Genomic DNA, 22,280 nt, shown 5'->3' on the forward strand with positions numbered 1-22,280 from the left:
TTACTCAGCAAAGATAATTAAGATAAGATTATTGAGAATCAAATTCAGTGCTTTCAGTACTTTCCACTTTGATATAAATTCCAAAATTGCACATGTGCTTCCCTTTAATGACAAGAAGAAAGGAGAAAAGTAACATGTATTGCGCTAAGCTCCAGCAGTGGTGCATGCAGAAGTCAGAGCATGGCCACCATAAAAGTATCTGTGAAACTTCCTACTGCTCTTCTGGCCGTTGTGCTCAGGCAGCATGGCTGATTTAGGAGACATCCCCATTTCAAATGCCAAGAAAAAGACTGATTAAGACTGCAAACACACTCACCAAGACACTCAAACAGTCACTTGTTCATATACACAAACAGACACAAAGAGTGTTTTCTTTTCATTTTCATTTGTAAACTAAGAGGAAAACAGTGAGGAAAAAGCCAGAGCAGCAAAAGCCATCTACAATTTACTCTGTAATGAAAATTTTAAGCTGCTTTAAAGTTGTTCCTTTTCTTTTCCAGTACGTTCTGAGTTTGCGTGGGACACTGTGTGCTCTCTGTTTACACATGGTGGTAAATAAGCCAACCTGCAGAACAGGCTGGGGACTGATGTTCCAGCTGGAAGCCTCCACAAATAGGCCTAAAATGGATGAGGGAAAATGGGAGCAATTCCAAACAAGTCCCAAGGGGACACAAAGCAAAAAACCTTTTAAACGTCTTCCAGTATTGGAGCTGAGCCGTCCCTGAGCATCAGAAACTGTGTGTTTATTTCCCGTCCCTCTTTAATAAAATCAGCTTGCTTCTTGACCCCCTGCATCCCGGAGAGGCAAAGCATCCATGATCTCATTTCCAAAACCATTAACAGGCATTCCTTTGAGGAGTGCTTACACTGATCTCAGTTCTGCTTCCGCTGTATCCTCACATGAACCCCGAGATGGAGAATTTACAGTAGAAAGAGCATTTTGAGTGTGTTTGAAATTCTGGCATATAACAGATAGAGCGAATATGACAGCTGACAGCGTTCAGTTTGCTGTATAAACACACAGAGCAGAGATCATCCCTGGCCTTTTTAGGAAGAGGTGCTTCTGAGCACAGCAGGGCAGAGAGCACCATTCATCCAGACTGTAAAAAAAGGGCAGAGCATTGCTAGGACAGCACGGGCCGGGCCAAGGCAAACAGAAAAATAAGAAGACGCTACATCAGCCATCTGATTAAAACATTATCTAAATTCACTGTCATTCCTTATAATCCAGGAAGCTCCTGTGCAATCAGGTTCTGTTATGAGTCTATTTGGCTTAGTGGATATGAAGTTAAGTCACTATTTGCTGAATTTGTTCAAAGTTCAGCAGACCAGTTAGTGGGCCTTGAGTTAGTGGCTCAAAGGTTCCAAAGACAGCCTGACTTTCCTAGCGTCAAGTTATCAATTTCCTTTTTTTAAAGCTAGCGGATGTGCTATTAAGTGCTATTTGTGCTGATTTCTCAGAAAAACCCCCCCAAAACAAAACAAGTCTGACATGTAGAAACTAAGTCTTATAACATTTACCAAAAAAAAAAAAAAGTTAAATTCAAATTCACAGTTTAACAATTAACAGGGTAGGTGTCATTATATTCACATCACAGTCAGTCAAACACCCTCTCAGCTCTGACCTCTGCCATTATCTAAAAGCAGCAAAGCCCAGATGATTCATCCAATATGCATCTCTCAGTTCCATTACAACACAACACTCTCTCTCACACACAGATACATAAACCTCCTACTGAACGAAAGCTCCCTGGTGTGACCAACACTGCCAAAACAAACAACTCATAAAAGCCAACGACCACCCCAAGGCGTCACTGCATGTCTGGAGAGAGAGATACATTACCTTCTCGATGATGTGTACAAACAGCCCTTATTCCACGACGTACATCAGGACCCTCTGAAGCCCCGTGAGCCACACGGCCGAGCTTTGAGGGTCTCATGTGGGTGGAACAGTCCCTGCGTTGACCTTGGCCTTTCGCTATGTAGGGGGGGGGTCTGTTTGCTTGCGACAACAGGCGTGTTCAGATGGACCTGTCACCACATGCCACCTGGGAATGTTGCACCCACTCAACAACTGTGGAAATCCTCCTGCCTCTTAAAATGCTCACGCAGGACAGCAGATGAGAGACAGAGAGGCAGACCAAAGGTGATAGCTGCAATTTGCTACTGAATGATTCAGCCATCCATAAGGTCCTCAATGCCACAGATGCTTTCGAGTTTCCCGGAATCTGCCTGTAGTCCCAGCGCTATTCACAACTCACGTCTGAGCGGGCCATCGTCTGACGATGATTCTATTGGCTTTTTTCTTTTTAATTTACCTGCATTCGTAAACAGTTGCTGGCAGACAGAAATGGAACTCTAAGCCCACTGGCTGGCTACACTGAAAGCCCCCCTCAGCAAGGCCCATTGCACCCAGAAGCTTAGCCAGCACAGTAGCTGATGGGTTCCCAGAATCCCTGATTCAAAAGAAAGGCTCCCTCCCGGTGCGAGGGCAGTATTCAAACACTTGTTGCTGATTCATTTAAAAGTTTTACATATAAAACAGAAAAAATATGGCCACTTTCTCTGTTTTCACGTTGAGTACTTTCTGAAATCCTGAATCTTATCTTCCCCACAATCTTGAATAATTTTAAGATTGATGGAAAGCTTTCTTCCCCAGCATTAATCTAGCTTCTTATACATGAAATTTATCTTACTCTATGATGGAAAACTACACTGTTTACTGTATTAATATCAATATAAACAGGGAAAAGGGTATCTGGCAAAGGCCTTTGACTCTGAGGTACTGAAAAAAAAAAATGTTACCAAGGAGTTTAGCTAAAATCTTTCACAAAACAGTCAAGATTGAGCCACTCTTAGTCCTCCTAAATGATGCGGGTGGCTCTTTGTGTCCACAGGACATCTGATTTTATTGTTTAAAGTTTTGCCTCCCTGGATCAGGGAGAACTTCCTTCAGTTATATAATAGTACCAACAAATATTTACATTTTTTTTCTCATGAAACACCGCCGTGTTAGGAAGAGAAATTTAAACTACTTATATAATCTTTGACAACCCTTTTTTCCCTGATGATTTTACAAGCTCAATGCAGAAAAGAGCCAGAAAATTCATCTGTATAAATAAGTCATAGACCCTGTTTTTTATGTCCTGGTTGTTCCATCCATCCATCCAGGATTTTTTTCGATACACAATAGAAATTTTTAAAGGAATTTTTGCAATATCCAAACAGTTCTTCATTTGCTTGAGAAAAAAAATCTGATATTTACACAGAGTGGAGGTGGGGTGTAAAGATGTGGTGGGTTTTAAAGATGCTAGCAGTTGTATTTACTTTACGAACCAGCCTGAAAGCCCTTTTTGTTTTATTCTCATCCTTGAATAGGTTTGCTCCCTAAAGTGTAATAATAAACAAAACACAACAAAGCACCTGATTTTTAACATTATTGTCTTTCTGTGTGGCGTTTGGATGTTCTGTGCCTGTACAGGTTTTCCAGTCCAAAGACAAGCACGTCATTCTAAACGTGAGCATGAATGGTTTTCTGTCTCTCTGCGTTAACCCTGTGAATGGCCGTCGACCTGTCCGTAGGGTACCCTGGCTCTCAATGCTGGATACCACAGGCTCCAGCCACATTGTGACCCTGGCTCAATAAACTGGAAAATGGATGCATGGATGGATAGTTTTCATATGGACACATACTGTAATTTGTTATTCTTTTTTCCCTGTGTAATTACACAACGTCTTGTACAGATTTTCCTCGTCTGAGCCTTATCTTAAACTGGACCTCGAGCTTTGTTTGGAGTTTTGGCACTTTCCTTTTGGAACATTTTTATTGAAGTTGTCTGACAAAACTGTGCGTCAAGCTCACTGTGACTAAGATTTTGGTTTTTTTTTTTGCTATTTCTATTTTATTAGATTATTATTTGGCATTATTTTAAAACTCTATGCATCAATCACTTGTTTGTGAATGGCGTTTACTAACCAAAATGGCTAACTTATCACTTCTAACCTTAGTATAAAACACTACATGCTCTTATGTAAATTGATTTTTCCCTGAATTGATTTATGACTTCGATATTTAAGCTGGAGCATGATGGAGCATTTTTACAGGCACCACAGATTACTCTATCTGTATGATCTTATGGATTATCTAAATTTCCTGTCTGTCCATTTTCAAATCTAAACAGGGCAGGGTGATACAAAGTTGAACTGTAATGCATTCCCTCCATGGGGGGTAGGGGTCTCTGTGAAACAGTCAGAGGCTGCCTTAAAAGTGAGCCATGTCAACACAAAAGAGCTCTCTTCACACGCTCAGCTGTACTATAGACGGAGAGAAAGAGCTGTTACGTAACGCAGTTTGACTTCTGCTTTGTCAACAAATGGCAGAGAGGGGAGAAGCTATCCAGTGCTGTGTGCAGATCCCACCAAACAGCTCCAAACATGGCTCGAAATGGCTGCTCCGGAGCAGCAGCTTATCCTCCTAATTGAGAAGAGACCCCCCACCTACCCTTCTACCCTCCCCACTCTCTTCCATAAACAGCTTCCACACTGGACACCAGCCTTGGATTCTACACATTCCTCAACCAAAGCTATTTGAAGTTCATTTCAAACAACTGCAGCATAAAAGGAAATGTATGTAACTTACACACTACCCTCATTACAGTCCTGAGAACAGGATTACACATTCGTGTTGATAATGGAAGGAGCTTAAGCCGGGGTTGTATGAAGACAGCTTCTATGCCTTTGAATTCTTTGAAGAAGAGTTTAAAGCGATCCTACGGTATCACTATCATATTTGAGGGCTTATTTTGAGGATAATTCTTCACCTGTAGATAAAAAGGTCCTTTTTGGAGGGAAAACAAACCCACTCATGACACTTGTCATTGTATGATGTGTTCCCCATTGCTCGGAGAGGCTAGCGACCTGCCAACGCATCCCCGAGAAGCCCTGACAGTTACTGGAAGTGACCATGGCCAGATCCCCGGGACAGGAAACACTTGGCTGGTACGTGCCGAGGTCCTGGGGAGGACTGCAGTTGGCTGCATGGACCAAACCGCCTGTTACAGACACTGTGTTAGAGAGCCAGGCTCCTTCTAACATGCCTGCTAGGCTTTTAGAGCCAGCGTAATAAGAATGTCAGGGAGCTGACAATTTACCCAGGGTGATACATCTTCACAGCAAGGGCTCCAGGCTTGACTCCAAGAGTGAGAGAGCTTGGATCACAGGCCTCACAGAGAGGATAAACACTGAATATCCAACTAGCTTTGCGGTGTCTCCTTAAGGGACTTTCAGAGAGTTTACTTTTAAAGGAGCTGAGTTTAGTTTAAAAAGTTTCAGAGTGACATAATTGGAAAAAAAATAAAGTCCATAAGACAGTAGAGAGGTATGTAATTAGGTACTATGAATAAGACATGGCGTTTATTTAATGTCATAACTCCATAATGAGCACAGCTGTGCACAACAGATTCCTCCTGGCTTAGATAATGGGAGGTACTTGCACATTAGGTGAGCGGCGCTGACAATTCAAATCATTGTCACAGAGTGCGCTCAAAGTGTTTCCTCATCTCCGCTGAATGTTTTGACTCTGACAGGGATTGGAAGCTCTGAGCGTGTTCCCTAATATAACTCTCCGAGCGCCTATGTGACAGCACTACTTGATAATTGAGTCATAGGATATGGCGGCTAAACGTGAATATAAACAGCGATGCGATAATCCAGCAATTTTAAGTGCTATGAAGGCATCCTCGTGTGAAATGAGCGTGCAGCAGGACTCCAACTGGTCCCCATCATCCATCTATTTCAGGAATGCCGGTGCAGCCTGACTCGTCCCCGTCACACCCAGAAACAAACAGAGGCAGGCAGCTCTGTCTGTAACAGCCCCGCTTCACAGGTGGTGGCAAAATATTAGCTGGTCCTTAGTCTTTGTTACATGTTGCAGTGAGCGATTGAGAAAGCTGTGGCATACAAGTGTCACTTGAGAATTCTGGATTGGTCTGTGAGATTTTTAGTAAGGACGTGTGCTGATTCTCATTAAACTATCTGCCAGCAAATGCTGCGATGCTGGTGTTTTCCATCAGTGCTGACATGGGTGGGTTGGGGGTTTGGGGATGGTGTGGGACGTATGGTGCTTGTGACAGCAGTGGAGGCGGGCCCTGCTTAAATCTATCACCAAAGCATAAATTGTCTTTTCACGGTTTTGTTTACGTGCATCCGTGATCAGGGCGGGGGTTCTATGCGCCACCGACCTTGAAAAGCCAACGCATAACACTTCATTTCCCCATCCACTTCATCCAATGGCAGGAGACGGTGAAAGCAGACAGGGGGTTCGGCGGTGGGGGGTGGGGGTTGCCAAGCAACCTGTTGTAACATTAACAAGGAGTGAAAACAGAAACCTGGTGTCTGGCTGAAACATCCGGCCTGATCCAAAGCCATCCGTTATTCCCAGTAAAGACAAGGCTGTTCTCTACAAATGCTGCCACTACAAAGCTTTCTGTTCAAGTCATGCAAATATCCAGCGTCACCACACAGCTGGTGTACATAAACCGCAGCTAATTAAAACAAGTGATCCTAAAAAAGTATGTCTCAACAAGGAAATACTATCATTTCATTATTCTTCCAATATCCAGTAAAAATAGTAGTACATATATAACTACATATATCATTCTGAACAGATGGGTACAGTAGGCCTACAACACAGCAACAGTATCCACCTATGTAAACAACAGCAAAAGCTAAATTATCCACACTTTGGCAATGCAAATAAATTCTGAGGAGACTGCATGACCAAAGGGGTAATTGGACTTGAATGAAAAAATAAAACATATTGTGACTAGCTGTCTGTCAGATTTCCAAACCACATGGAGATCATCATGGAAAAACAAGACTATGATATTCCCGAGGCCAGCTGGCTTTGGCAAATCTTTGAAATTCAGTTTTGAGATTCATGTTTCCGAGGATTGCTCCTCTCAAATCTAGGGGAACTGTGTAACGTGACTCGTCATAAAATATTAACAACCGTGCTGGGTTCATACTAAACGAAGAGCCCCGTGCTCGAGAAGTTGCACAGATCAGGCAGCTGTTTGGTGTGCAGATCAATCAGTTCTGTATCGGCTTTTTTGGATACAGAAACACGATGTGCACTGCTTCTTTACGTACCAGCTGGACTTGTCCTTCCTCAGTGGTGGATGCTATTCTGTAAATGGAAAAATTCAAGCATACACGTTGCAGCTAAAATTAATGCAGGCTGCAAACTTTACACTCTGTTTGAATATTCTTTGAATTGTGCACTCTATCCTCCTGTTTAGATACACTAAAACACCTGATGAATGACTGTATCTCTCTCTATAAATATATGTTTTAAATCGGGGAGGGAAAGCATTCCTTTGCAAATCATCCAAATTTACTGTTGAAGTAAAAGTCAATACAGTCATGTGTTCAATCTTTCAGAACATAACAAAAATTTTCCTTCACATAGATCACTTTCATCTTGCTTTAATTGCACAACAGAACCTGCAAAATGTCATAAGGGTACGTCTGCTCCCTGCCTAAGTAAATGGCTCCTGGGTGAGCTCCTACCAAACATGTGACTGATGTGTTATATGTACACACCTATCAAAATCCCTGTGTAAACAGCCACAGGTCCTCTTACTTGTAGTAAGGACATGTGGGAAGCTAATGGATTTCCTGATCTTTCTCTGTAAACAACGCTTAGATAACTGAATATCTCCATTAACCACGTCCAACAAGTCCACATGATAAGACGAACACAAGTGACTGGGTTATTTTCAGAGCGTGGCAGCTACACAGCAAAACACTGAAACAGGTGGTTTGGCGTAAAATCCGTCTGAATGCTTTCCCCCTGTCCTTGGAGCGGTTTGATGAATTATTTGTGCAAGGGTTAATATTTTATCACGCCTGTTTAGACTCATGTTACTCGGGGGTAAAAATGTGAATAAAGGCTGAGACGGGGGATCTGTAGAGTTTCACAAGTAGGCGTCTTATGTATTATAGAAAGCTCCAATCTTAGATCTTCAGTTAAAATAGGAAACGGCAGGATTGTTTTCCCAAATTGTAGCTAAACTGGCAGGTAGACATCACGCAAAGATGCCTCTGTAATTCTTTAGAATTCCATGACAACAACAATGAAAAATGCATATTATAAAAAATTACATACAACCATAGTGACCAATGTCAGTTTTGCCTTCATACAATCCTTCCCAGTGGCGTGTTTAGTGTGACTTAAAGAAAATCCCAGTTAAGATGTGGACAAGACGGAGGTGTTTGTTACAGTCTGTGAGTCTGTGTGTGGCCACAGTTGTGCCGCCAAGCAGTTGTTCATATCACATGCTGTTCTGCGTGAGTCTTCAGACAGACCTGTTTGACATATAGCCCAACATTCAGGTCCTTGTGTCAACACAAAGAATACCCACACTTTTAATATTGTGCAGTTACATAACACAGGTGCTAAGTTAGTCATGCTCACAAAGATGTCCCTGGAATAAGGAGTGGAAAATGATAACGGTCCTACCAAATCAACCTCCTATCAAGAATATCTCCAAAACAAAGATAACAGTTTAGTTTGATCACACTGTACAGTGAACAGCTCCCAACATCTCCATGCCGCATAATATGCATTCCATTAAGTGGATGGTCTTGATGTCACAGCCCTACTGTATGCATGTAGAGTAGCCTGAAGTCTGCCCCCCTATGACTCACGATGACAACCGCCGCCATCCAACTTAAAGAAACCAACGCACGGGATCGGATTTGTCTTAAAATAAATAAATAGATACACAAATGTTATTCAGCAGTGTTATACAGCCAGCAATCCTTTAATTTTCAGATTAAGGATTTAGGTTTTTTCTTCTCGCATTCAGCTTCAGAGTGCGGCACCCATGGCGGGACGCATTCCCACTGTATGGATCTGCCTTTACTGCAGCAACTGTCCCACAGCCAGAGCCCCCATCTGCTGAGATGCAAAATCAAAACCGACTGACTCACAGAAGCATTCATATTTGCTAACCTTTGATAAACTCACGTAGCAGACTCTGTAATTAATATGAAATACATTGTGCAGTACTGGCTTTGCATCACACCTTAACAACTCCCAAGTCAGCTGTTAACAGAGCCAGTGGGAAATAAAAATAAAGTGTTCATGCCCTGATAATAAGAACCTTTCTTTTAAGAGAAAACCTTAAAGAAGGGCTTCAGAGACGTGCAGCTGTAACGAGCAGGTACGCTCACCTCTCTGTGATGGTAATCCAGCGTTGTGCTCGCTGATGCAGACAGACACACTTCACTGAGCTCTTTGCGACAGCTGCTCTCCACCAGCGTCCTGTCAGCGCTTCACACTCACCGGTTTCAACTGCGTCAACACCGGCGCCCTGCTCACCCACCGAGCGCGAAGACCTCTCCTTTCACAATAAAAGCCTGAAGCTAGTCGCTTCAAAATGGAATTAACATGAAGGGGGAAGAAAAAAGTTCAACTGCTGACTTTGTAAGTCTGTTGCGCTGGGTAGATAGCTGGGAAATATTAAGCATCTGGATAGATCTAGCTGTTTATCCACCTTTCTATTTAATTCCTTTATATGTCAGTCATGGATTGATGGATTGGCCTCGACAGAGCCCGGAACACAACATTACAGAAGCAGTGTGGGCTCATTTAGTCTGAGAAAAGAACAAAAGAGACAACATCCAAAGGAGAGCTTTGAACTATTCCTGAAAACTACTTAAAAAAATGACAAGAAAGCTTGTCTAATGGATTTCCAGCTGCATTTAAGAATAAACATTGTCATATTGAATATTAACTTTGAAACTAATTAGAACTGTCTAAATGTGTATGCCTCAATAAATGACTTTAATGACTTTTAATTCCCATTTTTCTAGCAAAATATTAGAAAATAAGGGATGTTCTCAAGACTTTTGCATAGTACTATGTAACTATCGATCAATCAAAAAAAAAATTTCACCAAATAACTATGCTGTTAATAGTAGAATAATATTCATATTCACTACTGTTATCCACTTGTTACAAATACAGTTTATTATGGAATAAGTTAAATAGCTGTAAGCTTAGCATAATAATAGGGCAGTTGCAGTAGGGGTGGCTTAATACTTTTGTAGAGTACTGTATTTGACGTTTTTACAACAGTAAAGATTTTACTTTGAAAGTTCTGGCCACAAGTCCCAGCTGTCTACACTCCATCGCACTTTGTACATTTCTCTCCTCAAAGCATTTAAAATGATCTATTTTAGGGTTCATTTATATTCATAACACTATGTTAATTTGACTCATTTGATAATATCAAGTAAAAGGTTTTTACATACATAAAAATATGTAAATATAAGCTGAAGTATACCTTTAGAGGGTAACAGAAGATGTGAAGCACCATCCAGTGACCAAATGGTATATCACAACTTAATAAATGAACAGCGGCTGCGTTGTACTTACCCAGCTAAAACATATATTTTTTAATCACCATTTTGTCATGTTTAAAAAATTACATGAAGTCTGATACACAACAAAACTGTCTGACTTCTTTAAAAACATTTCCCACTCCATTCATGACTCAGTTTAAGAACGATACTGTACAAACATCACAGCTAAACTGTAAGTCACTAAGCTGTAGGTGGGTAACAGGAATTTAGGTAAAGTAAGTAGAATACCACAAAACTCATAATTAGCACAGGCAAAAATATCACATATTTATCTGGTAAACGGAGCAGCATTAATGTCACTTTTCAGTTAAATTACACAACAGGAGATTGAACACACTGAAATATTATAATTAGAATATCAAGAAAAGCAAATGTTTGCTATTCTAATATATCAAAATTTAAACCCATAACAAAAAGAAATTAATACGCCTCTACTATTATGATTTTCATTAGGATACTTAATATTTATTACAATTATATTCTTTGAAAATCTCACATTTATTTACAACTACAAACTTACTTTTACGATATTTTTTACAGTAAAGACATACCATAGCAAATACAGCGGAAACATATCACACATGGATCACAGGCACAGTCATGAGAAATGGATTTGTATGGTTTGGTGAACTCACACACAAATTGTTTTACAGCTACACATTACCTTCTCTATCCCTCTTACACAATAAATAACTTACAACTTGAGAGACCAAATTCAGTAAAAGTGAAGATGTGCGGCTCTCATCGATGTCTGCGAGGTACAGGAGGTGCTGAGTCAGTTGGCCTGTAAGAAGGTCTTTGAGGAAGTATTCGTGTCGGGCAGGATATGTAACGCTCATGCACCATCTCTGTCACCCTGCAGGAAACACACTGTTACTGTATAGGAAGGTTATTTGCACTGTAACAGTAGAGACGGTATACAGTAAAGGGTGCGTAAACTGTGACGTTCAATTTCTTAAAATTATGCGTGAGAAAAACAAAACTTGAAAAGAAGATGCAAAGATAACATTTCAGACACAGTTCTGTATCATTTACTTATCTGACACCCTACATTCGGGAAATATGAACTGTACAAGAATCACTCATTCACTGGTTTAAAATAGCTGATTTCAATACTTTAATAAACTGCATGTTTTAGGAACTACAGTACATGAACTCTCTGATAGTGGTCACAGCTCTTATCCAGAGCTAGTTAATGTCAAAGCATGTTATTTTTTTCTATCATTACTGAATTTAGCCATCATCTTATTTAGTTATGTAGGTGGAATAATAAACTGAATTATTAATATTTTTAACGAAATCAATAATTCTTTAAGTTACAGCCCATTAAAGAAACATTAAGCAGTTTTACATTTAGCTAGGTTTTTAGCTAAAGTTAGCTAATGTTAGCGCACACACAAGTTGAGCTGTTGCGCGTTTGTATCAATTTACTAAGTTCATTTGGTTGTTTTATATTCAAACACTTTGCACTCCATCACCCTTCATACCGTAACTTCTCATTTACATGTTCCCAAGACAAATATCTTTTTGATCATCTAACCTTCAGACACTCAGATGCTAAGAAAAACTCTTGATAAGATCACAGTGCCATGCAATGAGAACAAATTAAACCCACGCACAAAGAATTTAGTATACTCTATGTAGCAGCTCACACATACTTGTCATGGTGTAGGTGTTTGTTCATTTCTTTTATTTATTCTTTAAAAACTGAATAATTTAATGTCAGTCTGTGGATGTCAAATTACTTAAAAGTCTGTGTACTTAAACCAATTTTGCTAACTCTTGAGTGGTTTTTTTAACAGCACACAAATGTTGTATTTACCCACTAACAGTAATTAAAACTCATCACACACAATTACTGAATGAATGAGAAGTATTATGTAGATATTTAAAGTATAATATAATATATAATATACGCATCATGTCAGAAAGCTAAACAAGCTGATTGTTTATCAGATTTTAGAGATACATTGTACTGCTACCCAGATTCTTTTTTTTTTTTAAAGAGATAAGAGACACAGAAGGGCATTTATCAGTAAAAAGGATCTGCAGCGTTTCACAGGTTCTCAGGAATTTACGGCAGCTCTTGCTACCCACTTCAGTCACTTTCATCTTTTTTATTTTTAAGTGGTCTCACTATAAGTGGTCTCACCTCTGTGTGTGGAAGTTATTTGTGTGTTTACAGAGTATAAGCATCAGTATCTTGATCACTTTCTCGCTCTGGCTTCCTCTGAAACGCACAGCTGCGAATTAGTGGTGGGTGAACATTTCCTCTTTTACATTTTTCTGTTTCACTCAGTGCTGCTTATAGATTTTTTTTTACGTGCTCCCAGTCTTTCTGTCATACTCTAACACAGTTATGATTGCTGCTAGGCACCTTCACGTAACCGTACAGTGTATTTGCTACTTTACGTTGTTTATTCCTATACCTGATGTCGCATAGTGCTCAGTACTGCATGGTTCTGCTTTCACTTCAGTAATCTGAATCGCTGTTCTCTAGACTGACCTTTCTGGGTTCCGTGGAGGAATCCTCGGTGGAGGAATGGAAGGTGCAGCACTGCCTGGCCGTGGCGGTCGTGGTGGAGGAGGGAAACTTTCTATTGAGTCCTTTAAAAATACAATGACATATATATGTGGCCACACTTGAAATAATTCAAAATAAAACAGCCTAAAGCTCTAGTTTAACAGCTGAATCAGTTAATGAAAAAGCTAACATTGTCACAGTTACTGTTACAGTTACACAGTCATCTACTGAAACTGTCAAGAACTCCCAGATTTTCAGCTAAACACACAAAGATGACAGTTGTTGTTTTGTTGGTCTGGAGAATAAAAGATCATTGTTTTAATAACACCCTGAGGAAGTCATTAAGCAGTGTCAGTCAGGCTACCAAGATGGGTCTTGCAGTTTGAGTCTTTTAACAACAGACAGGGAATACTCATCTTACCCATCTTGCATTAAAAGAAGGACAGAATTTGCACCAAAATCTAAGAGATTCTTTGTCTGCCTGTGCCCCACATCTCCTTCAGCTCTGTACTTTTTCTTCAATCATGATGACAGACAGTAAACGCTAATGAAAATGATATAGAATCTGCTTCAGTAAAGAACACACATTTATAGAAGATACATTTAAATAGTGTCTGGAAGGTATTTTAGGAAATGAAAAGCTGAAGTAAGAGAGCAAAATAAAACAAAACTAAACACTAGACTTTCTACCTCTTTTTTTCTACCTCTCTACTGCGCATGCAGTCATATTGTATAGACGTCAGACACATGCAGCATCAGAAGAGAAAGGGAAGTTTTAATTTGGGTTATAAAAAGTAAGAAGGAAGAAACAGCTAGCTATAACTCGTGCAAATGCATTTCTGTGTGAACCTTGCAGTTTCCACGTGCCTTGAAGATGCACTTGTACCTATTGTTAAATCAAGCTCACCTCGTCAGGTTCTGTACCGCTGCTGTAGCTAAAGGTGCTGTGTGTGCTGAGTCTGTTGCTTTCGGTGCCTGATGACAACAAGAAGCAAAAATAAAACACGTGATTCCAAGTATCTCTGAGGTTAGTGCTTGTGGTGAATTATGTTGTAAGACCACTTCGCTAAATGTGGGTAAAATATGTTTTAGGCCTTGACACTATTATACAAGATGTCTGCAAGAAGGTGTATGAACAATCAGAGCAAGACAGAGACGCAGCTCATATGCATACCACCATTACAGACTTAAAGTAATCATGAAGCAGTATAGCAAGCCATTCTTTAAATCCGTTAATGTTATCAGTGTTTTTGAAAGGAAACTGCTTGCCCCTTTTGAAATTTATGTGCAAATGCTTGCTTTTTTAAAAAAAACAGAAAAATAAAACATCTACTACAGCAAAATTAAACATTAATTTAAACCTTAAAATACTTTTGCATTTGTGGGCTAATTAAACAAACTAAAAAAATGGTTTTCTTCGTGTAAAAACACAAATAAAGTTTCACAAAACGTCTCATCCTTTATGTACAACAAAACTACAAAGATGGGAAATAATAATAACAAAGTCAAATAAAATACATACACTGACATTCGAGAACATTAAGTATGCCTGAAAAAGTGTCTGAACAGCAGTAACAAAATCACTAGAGTCATGTAACTTTATCATACAGAAAAAGTCTGTTTATTAAAATTAACCTAATATTTCAATAATCTGACTACTTTATTTCTTGTGGACCTATGTTAGGGATTCTGTTTTAGTATATAATTTTAATGAAAACTTTTAAAATGAGATCTCAATTAAGATTTTAAAAAAATGTGAGACTAAAATAAATTTTGCCTTTATTTGCCCGCAACGGGAGAAAACACACAGCAGGGCCACGGGTCGGACTCAAACCCGCCCCGCGGCTCTCTTGCCGTGCAGCATGTGGTTGCCTGCTTACCCACTGAGCAAACATGGCACCCTTTCTTTTCTTTGAAAAACTGTGACTGACGTGTTGAATTTCTGTTTTGATATAAATAATTTTTCAGCAAGGTCTGCTCTGTCCAGGATCTAATTAAACGCTGGTTTATTAGTAACACTGCCTCGTACCATCTACGTGAATATTCTAATGATCCCATCTAGCACTTTTTCCTTCAACCACAGCTAAAATTGACGCATAGAAAAGACAGAATGATCAGATCTGGCGCTCAAACATACCTCTCTCTCCAACTCAAAAATGGAGGCAGGAAGTCAGACTACAAGCACATCACTTTTTCAGTGACTTACATATGTGTATAATTTACACATATGTAAGCCACACAAAGAAGAAAGACCGAAACCTTTAAGTCTTTTTGTTTAGTACTTGATAAAAGCAGAAAGTAAAGATAAGCATTTGGACTCACTCGATGTGCTGGATGTGCTACCTGTCTTCCAGCTGCCTCTCTGGATCACCTGAGCCACAGGAGGAGGCGGAGCCGTCGCTCTGGGTGTCGACTCATACACAGCACACTCTAATGTCACACTGGTGCCCCAGAATGAGTTTCTCTGAAGGGGTGCACTTATCTCATACTCTACGGGAAAAGACCAGATTAAGAAGATAAGCTTTTCTGACAGCAATGGCATGCTATTTTTCAATATGTGTTTCTCACCAATGAATCCTAACAGTATTACATAATCAACGTATAAACAGCGGAAGGTATACAATGTGTTAAAGCTGCGTTAACCTGATCTGATTCCAAATGAGAACATAAATAATTTTACCAAGTTCCTTTCCTGTCTTCTCTCTCTCTTTGTGACGTCTGGTGATGCTGTTTCGTAATTTCTTCAGATTTTCCTCAAGTAAGAAAAAGGAAACACAGGCATTACTTTTATTGCTTAACCCACTATGAACTCCTTAGAAAACCACAAAGTTTGAACATTAGATCTACCTGCTGATAGCGTATGGAGTTTGCCCTCCGCTCATGATCAAACTGCCAAGCCTTAAACTCTTGGACTGCTTCGTCCACAGTAATTTCTCCTACTTTTACCCTCTCTTGCAGAGATATGAGCTGCCTCTGCCCAGGGGTCTTCATCCCAGCGTAAGGATCATATGCAGGTGTGGGGGCTTCCACTACAGGCCGAGCTGAATGGGAGGAAAATAGTGTATAATTTATTCTATTATTAATTTATAAGCAGAAAAACTTTGGAACATAAAATATTGTATTAGTTTCATGAAAGTCTTACAATAGTTTGGTGTATAATGGTAATATGGGTGCGAGAGCAAGCTCACTAATATTTTTTATTATTTTAAATTTTAAATGTCTTTACATTTCTGACGTAAATATAAACAACTACTAAATTCTAAAAACTAAAAAATCACAAAAACAAAAATAAGACCTCTTTTTATGTGTTGATGACAATAGTTCGATAACAGTACTGTATTTTTATTTATGATGAGCCAGCTTAAAATCAGATCCATAATCAGTGCACACAGCTAACCAATCCTAATGCAGTATAATAATAAAAGACGATAATACCAGAGGATGTAATTGACATGTCACTGCAAAAAAGTTGTTCTTCCTGTGTCTGTATGAGCACCCAGTGCCTTTGGGGGCTCCCAGATACACGCATGTTATGTAAATAGGCAACTCTAAGCTGGTTGTAAATGTGCAATGAACTGGTAACTAGCCCAGGCTGCACCTTACTTCCTGTCAGCTGGGGTTTGCTCAAGGTTTCAACTTCACTTTCATTTTTACCATTTACAGTTAAATATTCAAATGAGGTGCGATAAACAAGAACGCTTCTGCCGTACGGGCCACGTACATTTTTGCTCTTCCCGTATCACATTTAAGTGTCTGCTGTCAAAAGGGCCTACTAACGTCAGAAGATCACATGAACATTTGTTCTCAGTCAGCTACACACTCTGACACCAAAAATTCCCCCAACGCACAATTAGCTGTAACCACTGAGTCAACTACAAAGGTTACTGGTTTTGACCAATGTGGTAGTATTAAAAGCCCCGTGCCTCACAGAAACATGCTACAGCACTGTACAAGACTGATGATAAGTAATCAAGATGCAGATAAAATAAAGGCACTTTTTCAAAAGCGGTTTACCAAATGAAACCATGATCAGTTTTAAACTAGCTTTATATAAGTGAAAAAAAGAGAAAACAGAAGCATAACAGACTATAATGATTAAATGAAAAGAAAATAATTTTTATTGGGATTTACCTGCATGATATCCCATGTCCTTTGCTTTATCCTCAGATGTACCTTTATCTGAAAATACTATCAAAAAATAAAAGTTACATATTTTTGACACATTTGTGAAATCTAGTGTAATAAATAAAAATCAGACTGCACCATACCTCTAGAAATGTACGTCATAGACTTTTCAAGCTCAGTGTTATGCTCAGGCCTGGGGATAGGGGCTGGTGGACGGTTCAGGACTACTGGGTTGTAAGTACTATTTGCATCCACAGTATCGTAGATATCCTCTGGACAGAGGTTGTATGGATCTTCCTCTTCCTCAATTTCATCTAAGCTATTATGATCAACTTTTTCCTCTTCCTCACTTTGAAGAGGTTCATTGTCCTCCTTGACTTCAGTGGCATTTGGTTTTGCTGAAGGTAAGAGTGTAACCACATGAAACACTCAATGCCATACAGGATGCAATATTATTTAAGGAAATTATTTAAAATTTCAAAAGTATACCTTGAAAGAACTTCCGAAGCATAGCTTCCTCAGGGTTCTCATCTACTGCAGTCATCACCTCATCTTGAAAAAAAAACCCCCCAGAAAGAAACAATACAGCACCATCATCATCTGCTGCTCCCAGTTTTGCTGTATGAATTATTGTTGGAACAATAAATAAAATAATGCGATACTTACATAAATCCTCTGCACATTCAGGGTCGATCCCCAGCATCGACTCATATATATCCTCTGAGCAACCCGAGTATTTCATCATGATATCTTGAGAGTTAGTGGACATCAACTCATATACCTCTGCACTCTCGTCTGTGTTGATAGTGTCCTCAAAGTGACACTTGAGCAAGTCTGCAGTCTCCTGGATTTGTTTAAATTCAAAAGACAACCAGAGACTAAGTACAATTCGTGAAAATGCAAAGAATTGAAAAGCTTTTCTCTGTGGACTTACAACAAATTCATCCATGAACTGCCTGAGATCATTAAAACCACTCTTCTCTGCAAGCGTGTTTGGGTAGTCTCCATTCTTGTTCATCACACTGTAAGCCTGCAAAGCTCCAGGACACTGAAGCAGAATGGTGGTCAGCTTCTTCAGGCCATACTTAGCTGCAAAGTGGAGTAAAGTAGGAAGCTCCTCATTCCGCTGATCTGAAGCCCACAAAAAGCCAAACAGATAGAACCAGTTATATATCAGCTGCTCCCACTTTCTGCTTTTTATCATAATCTTTGAATTTAAATGAGAACTGTTAATGGTGTTATTGCAAAGTGGAAGCATTTGGGAACCACAGCAAATTCGCCTCAAAGTGGTGGACCACGTAAAGATGTAGAGCAGGGTGGCTGAGAGCTAAGGTCTACAGTGTATAAAAGTCACCAACTTTTGTAGCTATCTAAAGCAGCGGTGAGTAGCGGTAAGTTCCAAGCCTCCACTGGCATTCACATCTGGCCACAAACTGCGCCAGGAGCTTTATGGGTCGGTTTCCATGACCGAGCACCTCCTGTAAGTGTAACATGTAGGTGGCCCAGAACTTTTCTCCATATAATGTATGTGTGATAACAGGAAGTCTTCTACAAGTTTTTTTTAGCTGACTCGCCCAACACCAAATAAATCATGTGTTAAACTTACATGCTGACATATTGTCTTCCTCAATCTGTCTGATTCCAAACAGCTGAAGACCAGTTGAAGGGATCTTGGATTTTAAAGAGTCAGACAGCATGCTGTCCAGTGATTCTGTTGCACTGGCTGTTATGTTGAATGCCTGGATGTTCAAAATAAATAAATATATAAAGCTTACACAAGCTTTTACAACATTAATCTAGCACAATGATACTATTTAAAGCACTAAATAATGTCTCACCTGGCAGATGAAGTTAACAGGATCTGTAGCATTTTCAAGATACCGACTGACTTCACCCATGCTGGTGTAATACGTAACAGGAGTCAGGCTGACAGACGACTGGCCAGTGTGCATAGTAAGGGATACAATTCCAGCATGCATATCTAAATGAAAAAGAGAGCAAATTAACAATTACGGTGATTTCAAATTAAAGCTTTCAACATAAAAGTCCTCTGACTTCCTACAGATACTTGCCAGGTGCAGTAACACTTATGGTGTATTCATTCTCCACGGTGCCTGGTACCCTTTTTGCAGGTACATTTTCAGATGAAAACTCCACCTCTGGATCCGAATCATCATCTATTTTCTCTTTGAAAATGATAAAAAGTGTCTCCTGTTTCTAAAAGAAAAATGGAAAACTGGAATAAAATTGGCGTGTTGGTAATATTTTACTGATATCAAGAACTTCCTTTAGCTCAGCTAAACACTAGAAGATCAGTGTAAATGGTAAATGTATCTCTGTGTACCTGTCATACAGAAAACTGGATGTATTTCGATGAACCAAACAAACATTACATTTGATGCAGCTCTTGTGCAATTACTTACCCCACACAGAACTCTGTTTGGTTGCACAGTGAGACAGGTAATGTGCGTGGGTGAAGTTATTTCCTGACTTGCTGATATTACTGCGTTCGCAGGCTCTTCATCCTTCGGGACATTTTCTTCATACTCTTCTGTCACCACTTCCTCTGTTTCATCAGTGCTAGGATTTTCATCTAAAGCTGGTAAGACGTACACATCATCTAGGGCTGCAGGAACTTCACTCTCATGTTCAAGCTCCACTCTTCTGCCTTTAAATTAAAAAGAAATCGAATGTATTACAAAAAGTCTTTATTTTCCCTTTAAATTTCTACAAATTACACAATTTTAACATCTGTCTAGATGAAATCGCCTTCTTTTAGTTATTCAGATAGTGTCACTAAAGCACATCCAACTTTCTCACTGAGAGTTTCTGTTTTATGTTCCAGCTTTAAGATAACTGACAATTGTTATTTTATTTAATATCCTATTCTTTGTGGGTGCAGTAAAAACTGAATTAATTGCTTTCTGGGCATCAAAAACACAGTACAAATAAGAACATTTTACATACTGTCGGCTATTGCTTCCAAAATGGTAGAAACATAAACAGCAGGCTCATCCTCTGCGTAGAGCTTCCTCCAGCTTGGCCAGTCTTGGAAAAATTTTGTCAATAGTTCGTCCTCAGACACGCCACATAAAAACGCCACCACTCGGTGAGGAGGATAGAGAATTCTCTGAAGTGCCTCCTGTAGTTCGTGGTCACAGAGGATGTCAAGGAAAACCCCTGTGAGGAGCAGCACGATGCTCTTGCAGCTTTGGAAATATTCAAAATTATATCCGTGGAGCTCATCGGCTGTGCTGATCGCATATAGCAAAATGGACCTTTTGTGGAATTTGCGAGAACTTTTCAAAATCTGGTGCAAATATGACGCCCATTCCTGTGCGTCAGTGGTGTGCAGAATTAACAGCTCATATCTTGAGAAGGATTCAGGATGTGCTGAAAAACACAACGCATTACAGTGTGATTGTACGCTTAAGAGATGTATGCAAACACTCTCCAAAGCAGGTATCCAAAGCATAAAACCTCCTGACCCAGCCTCACTGCACACAGTGAATCACAGTTCTGCTCAAAATACATTAATGACATGACACTAGCAATATTATGTGCTGAGTTCCTTGTTGCAGCAGATTGTGTTTGCCGTGGAAATGCTCCACAACGTACCAGCTGTCCTGCTGTGGAATGTCAAGGTGACTGTGGCTGGAGAATGAATGTCTGATCTGTTTGATATTTCACTGCAGAGCCAACAAGACGTTGTACAAACATTGCGCTGTGTCAACACTGGTCAGAGTAATTTTGTTTGACTCATTACAGTGTTTAATCAGGTCAAGCTCACCTCTGTACACGCTAACTAGGAAAGAGCACCAACACAAGCATTCACTTCATCGGAGTAGCTCACTAATGACAGGGCAGTGAGACCTTACATCGTTTTATTAAAGGACCGATAACATGAATGATTTAACTTTACATGTGTGGGAAATACTACATTAATTCAAATCAACCATACAGGACGCCTAAGATGCTTGCTTCCTCTTTTTAAAGCGGAGAAAACAGTTTGCCTTGAATTTTCTGGTAAATGAAACTCAATTTAAATGAACACATCATTTCAAAGTAAAACAATGCAAAAGAGTAAACTATGCTGTTAATAATGAAGGTTTCAGTTCATCTTGTAAACTGTAGCACTAACTAGCTGGTGAAAAAAAAGGTACACACGACGGGTCGTATTACCTGATTCAGTGCTTGAGATGGGATCTCCCATGGTCTTGAAGCCTCAAAGTCAAATAAATAAATAAATAAATCACCTCAAAAGGATCATCATTTGCCCAAATGTTTCTCTTCAGTTCGATGAAGTTTACTGATGCTTCTGTTCTCATCAGCTGAGACTACATTAGCTTTCACCAGCTACAGCTCGTTGCTCAGCGGTATTAATAGCAACACTTAGTTTCCTGATTTTGGTGACTCTGCCCTACTTCCTGAAACAGTTGAAGAAGTGAGAAACGCACCACTGTCATGACAGAATGTGCAACACGTCGGCAGTTACATTTGTTTTTGGCTGCTTTGTGTATATCTGTATGTTGTAAACAGCAAAATATTCTATAGATGAAACACAAATGAAGATAACGAGGGCTTAGCTAAGAATTTGATGTGTTGAATTTTGGGAAATGCAGAAACGACACAAAACCACTTGATGTCTTTTATGTAGGCGACACTTTAGATTCGCCTTTGTTCTTGGTTTTCGTGAAGACTGTACACCCACGCACACAAACGCACACAAACACACACACACACACACACACACACACACAGGAAAACATCAATTCACCTGTTATGAGCCACATCCTTCTTCTGTTTTTTCACTTCCTTACCAAGGTGCTGTCTGTCTAGAGAGTTTTAAGGTCAGAGTGATTGTGTAAAATTACAATTCTTATAAATGAACATGCTTACCTCAAAAGAGTAGCACTGACTCTACAGTGGGGCTAACATCAGAGCTAATGCTATACATTTGTGGCCAATAAAACTTACTTACTAGTAAGACTTACTACTGTAAACACATCGTTTCTGTGTTGCAGTTAACTTTAACATGCATAAGACTAAAGTGCCAACTTCTGCAAAAAGTGATGCACACCTTAAAAATGTGTTGTTCTGTGATACTGTGACACCTTAAAGCAACACTGAAAGTGCAAAACTGAAAGCTTTCATTGCTGGCGTCATTACACAGACATGTGAAGGATGAATGTGAAGTTCT

The 22,280-nt window shown here is 39.6% G+C and overlaps 2 protein-coding genes across 2 annotated transcripts in view; both read right to left on the reverse strand.

Moving 5' to 3' along the window:
• Positions 1–9,339, reverse strand: part of LOC134640339 (sorbin and SH3 domain-containing protein 1) — a 39,729-nt gene extending 30,390 nt beyond the window's left edge. The window contains exon 1 of the mRNA XM_063492065.1: positions 9,238–9,339. The gene's annotated coding sequence lies outside the window, so the exon portion shown is untranslated. The remainder of the gene's footprint in view (positions 1–9,237) is intronic.
• Positions 9,340–10,453: 1,114 nt separating this feature from the next.
• Positions 10,454–21,430, reverse strand: pik3ap1 (phosphoinositide-3-kinase adaptor protein 1). The gene is made up of 17 exons (XM_063491650.1): positions 21,263–21,430; positions 20,048–20,473; positions 19,504–19,748; positions 19,153–19,297; positions 18,919–19,061; positions 18,687–18,819; positions 18,015–18,211; positions 17,747–17,924; positions 17,570–17,632; positions 17,224–17,478; positions 17,087–17,143; positions 15,803–15,996; positions 15,636–15,708; positions 15,278–15,445; positions 13,863–13,930; positions 12,938–13,038; positions 10,454–11,287 (listed from the first exon to the last, which is right to left on the reverse strand). The coding sequence occupies exons 1-17, from the start codon at positions 21,291–21,293 to the stop codon at positions 11,173–11,175; spliced, it is 2,592 nt and encodes an 863-aa protein (XP_063347720.1). The 5' UTR covers positions 21,294–21,430; the 3' UTR covers positions 10,454–11,172.
• Positions 21,431–22,280: the final 850 nt, after the last annotated feature.

Source organism: Pelmatolapia mariae, linkage group LG13, assembly GCF_036321145.2.
Source record: "Pelmatolapia mariae isolate MD_Pm_ZW linkage group LG13, Pm_UMD_F_2, whole genome shotgun sequence".
Taxonomy (NCBI): Eukaryota; Metazoa; Chordata; class Actinopteri; order Cichliformes; family Cichlidae; genus Pelmatolapia; species Pelmatolapia mariae.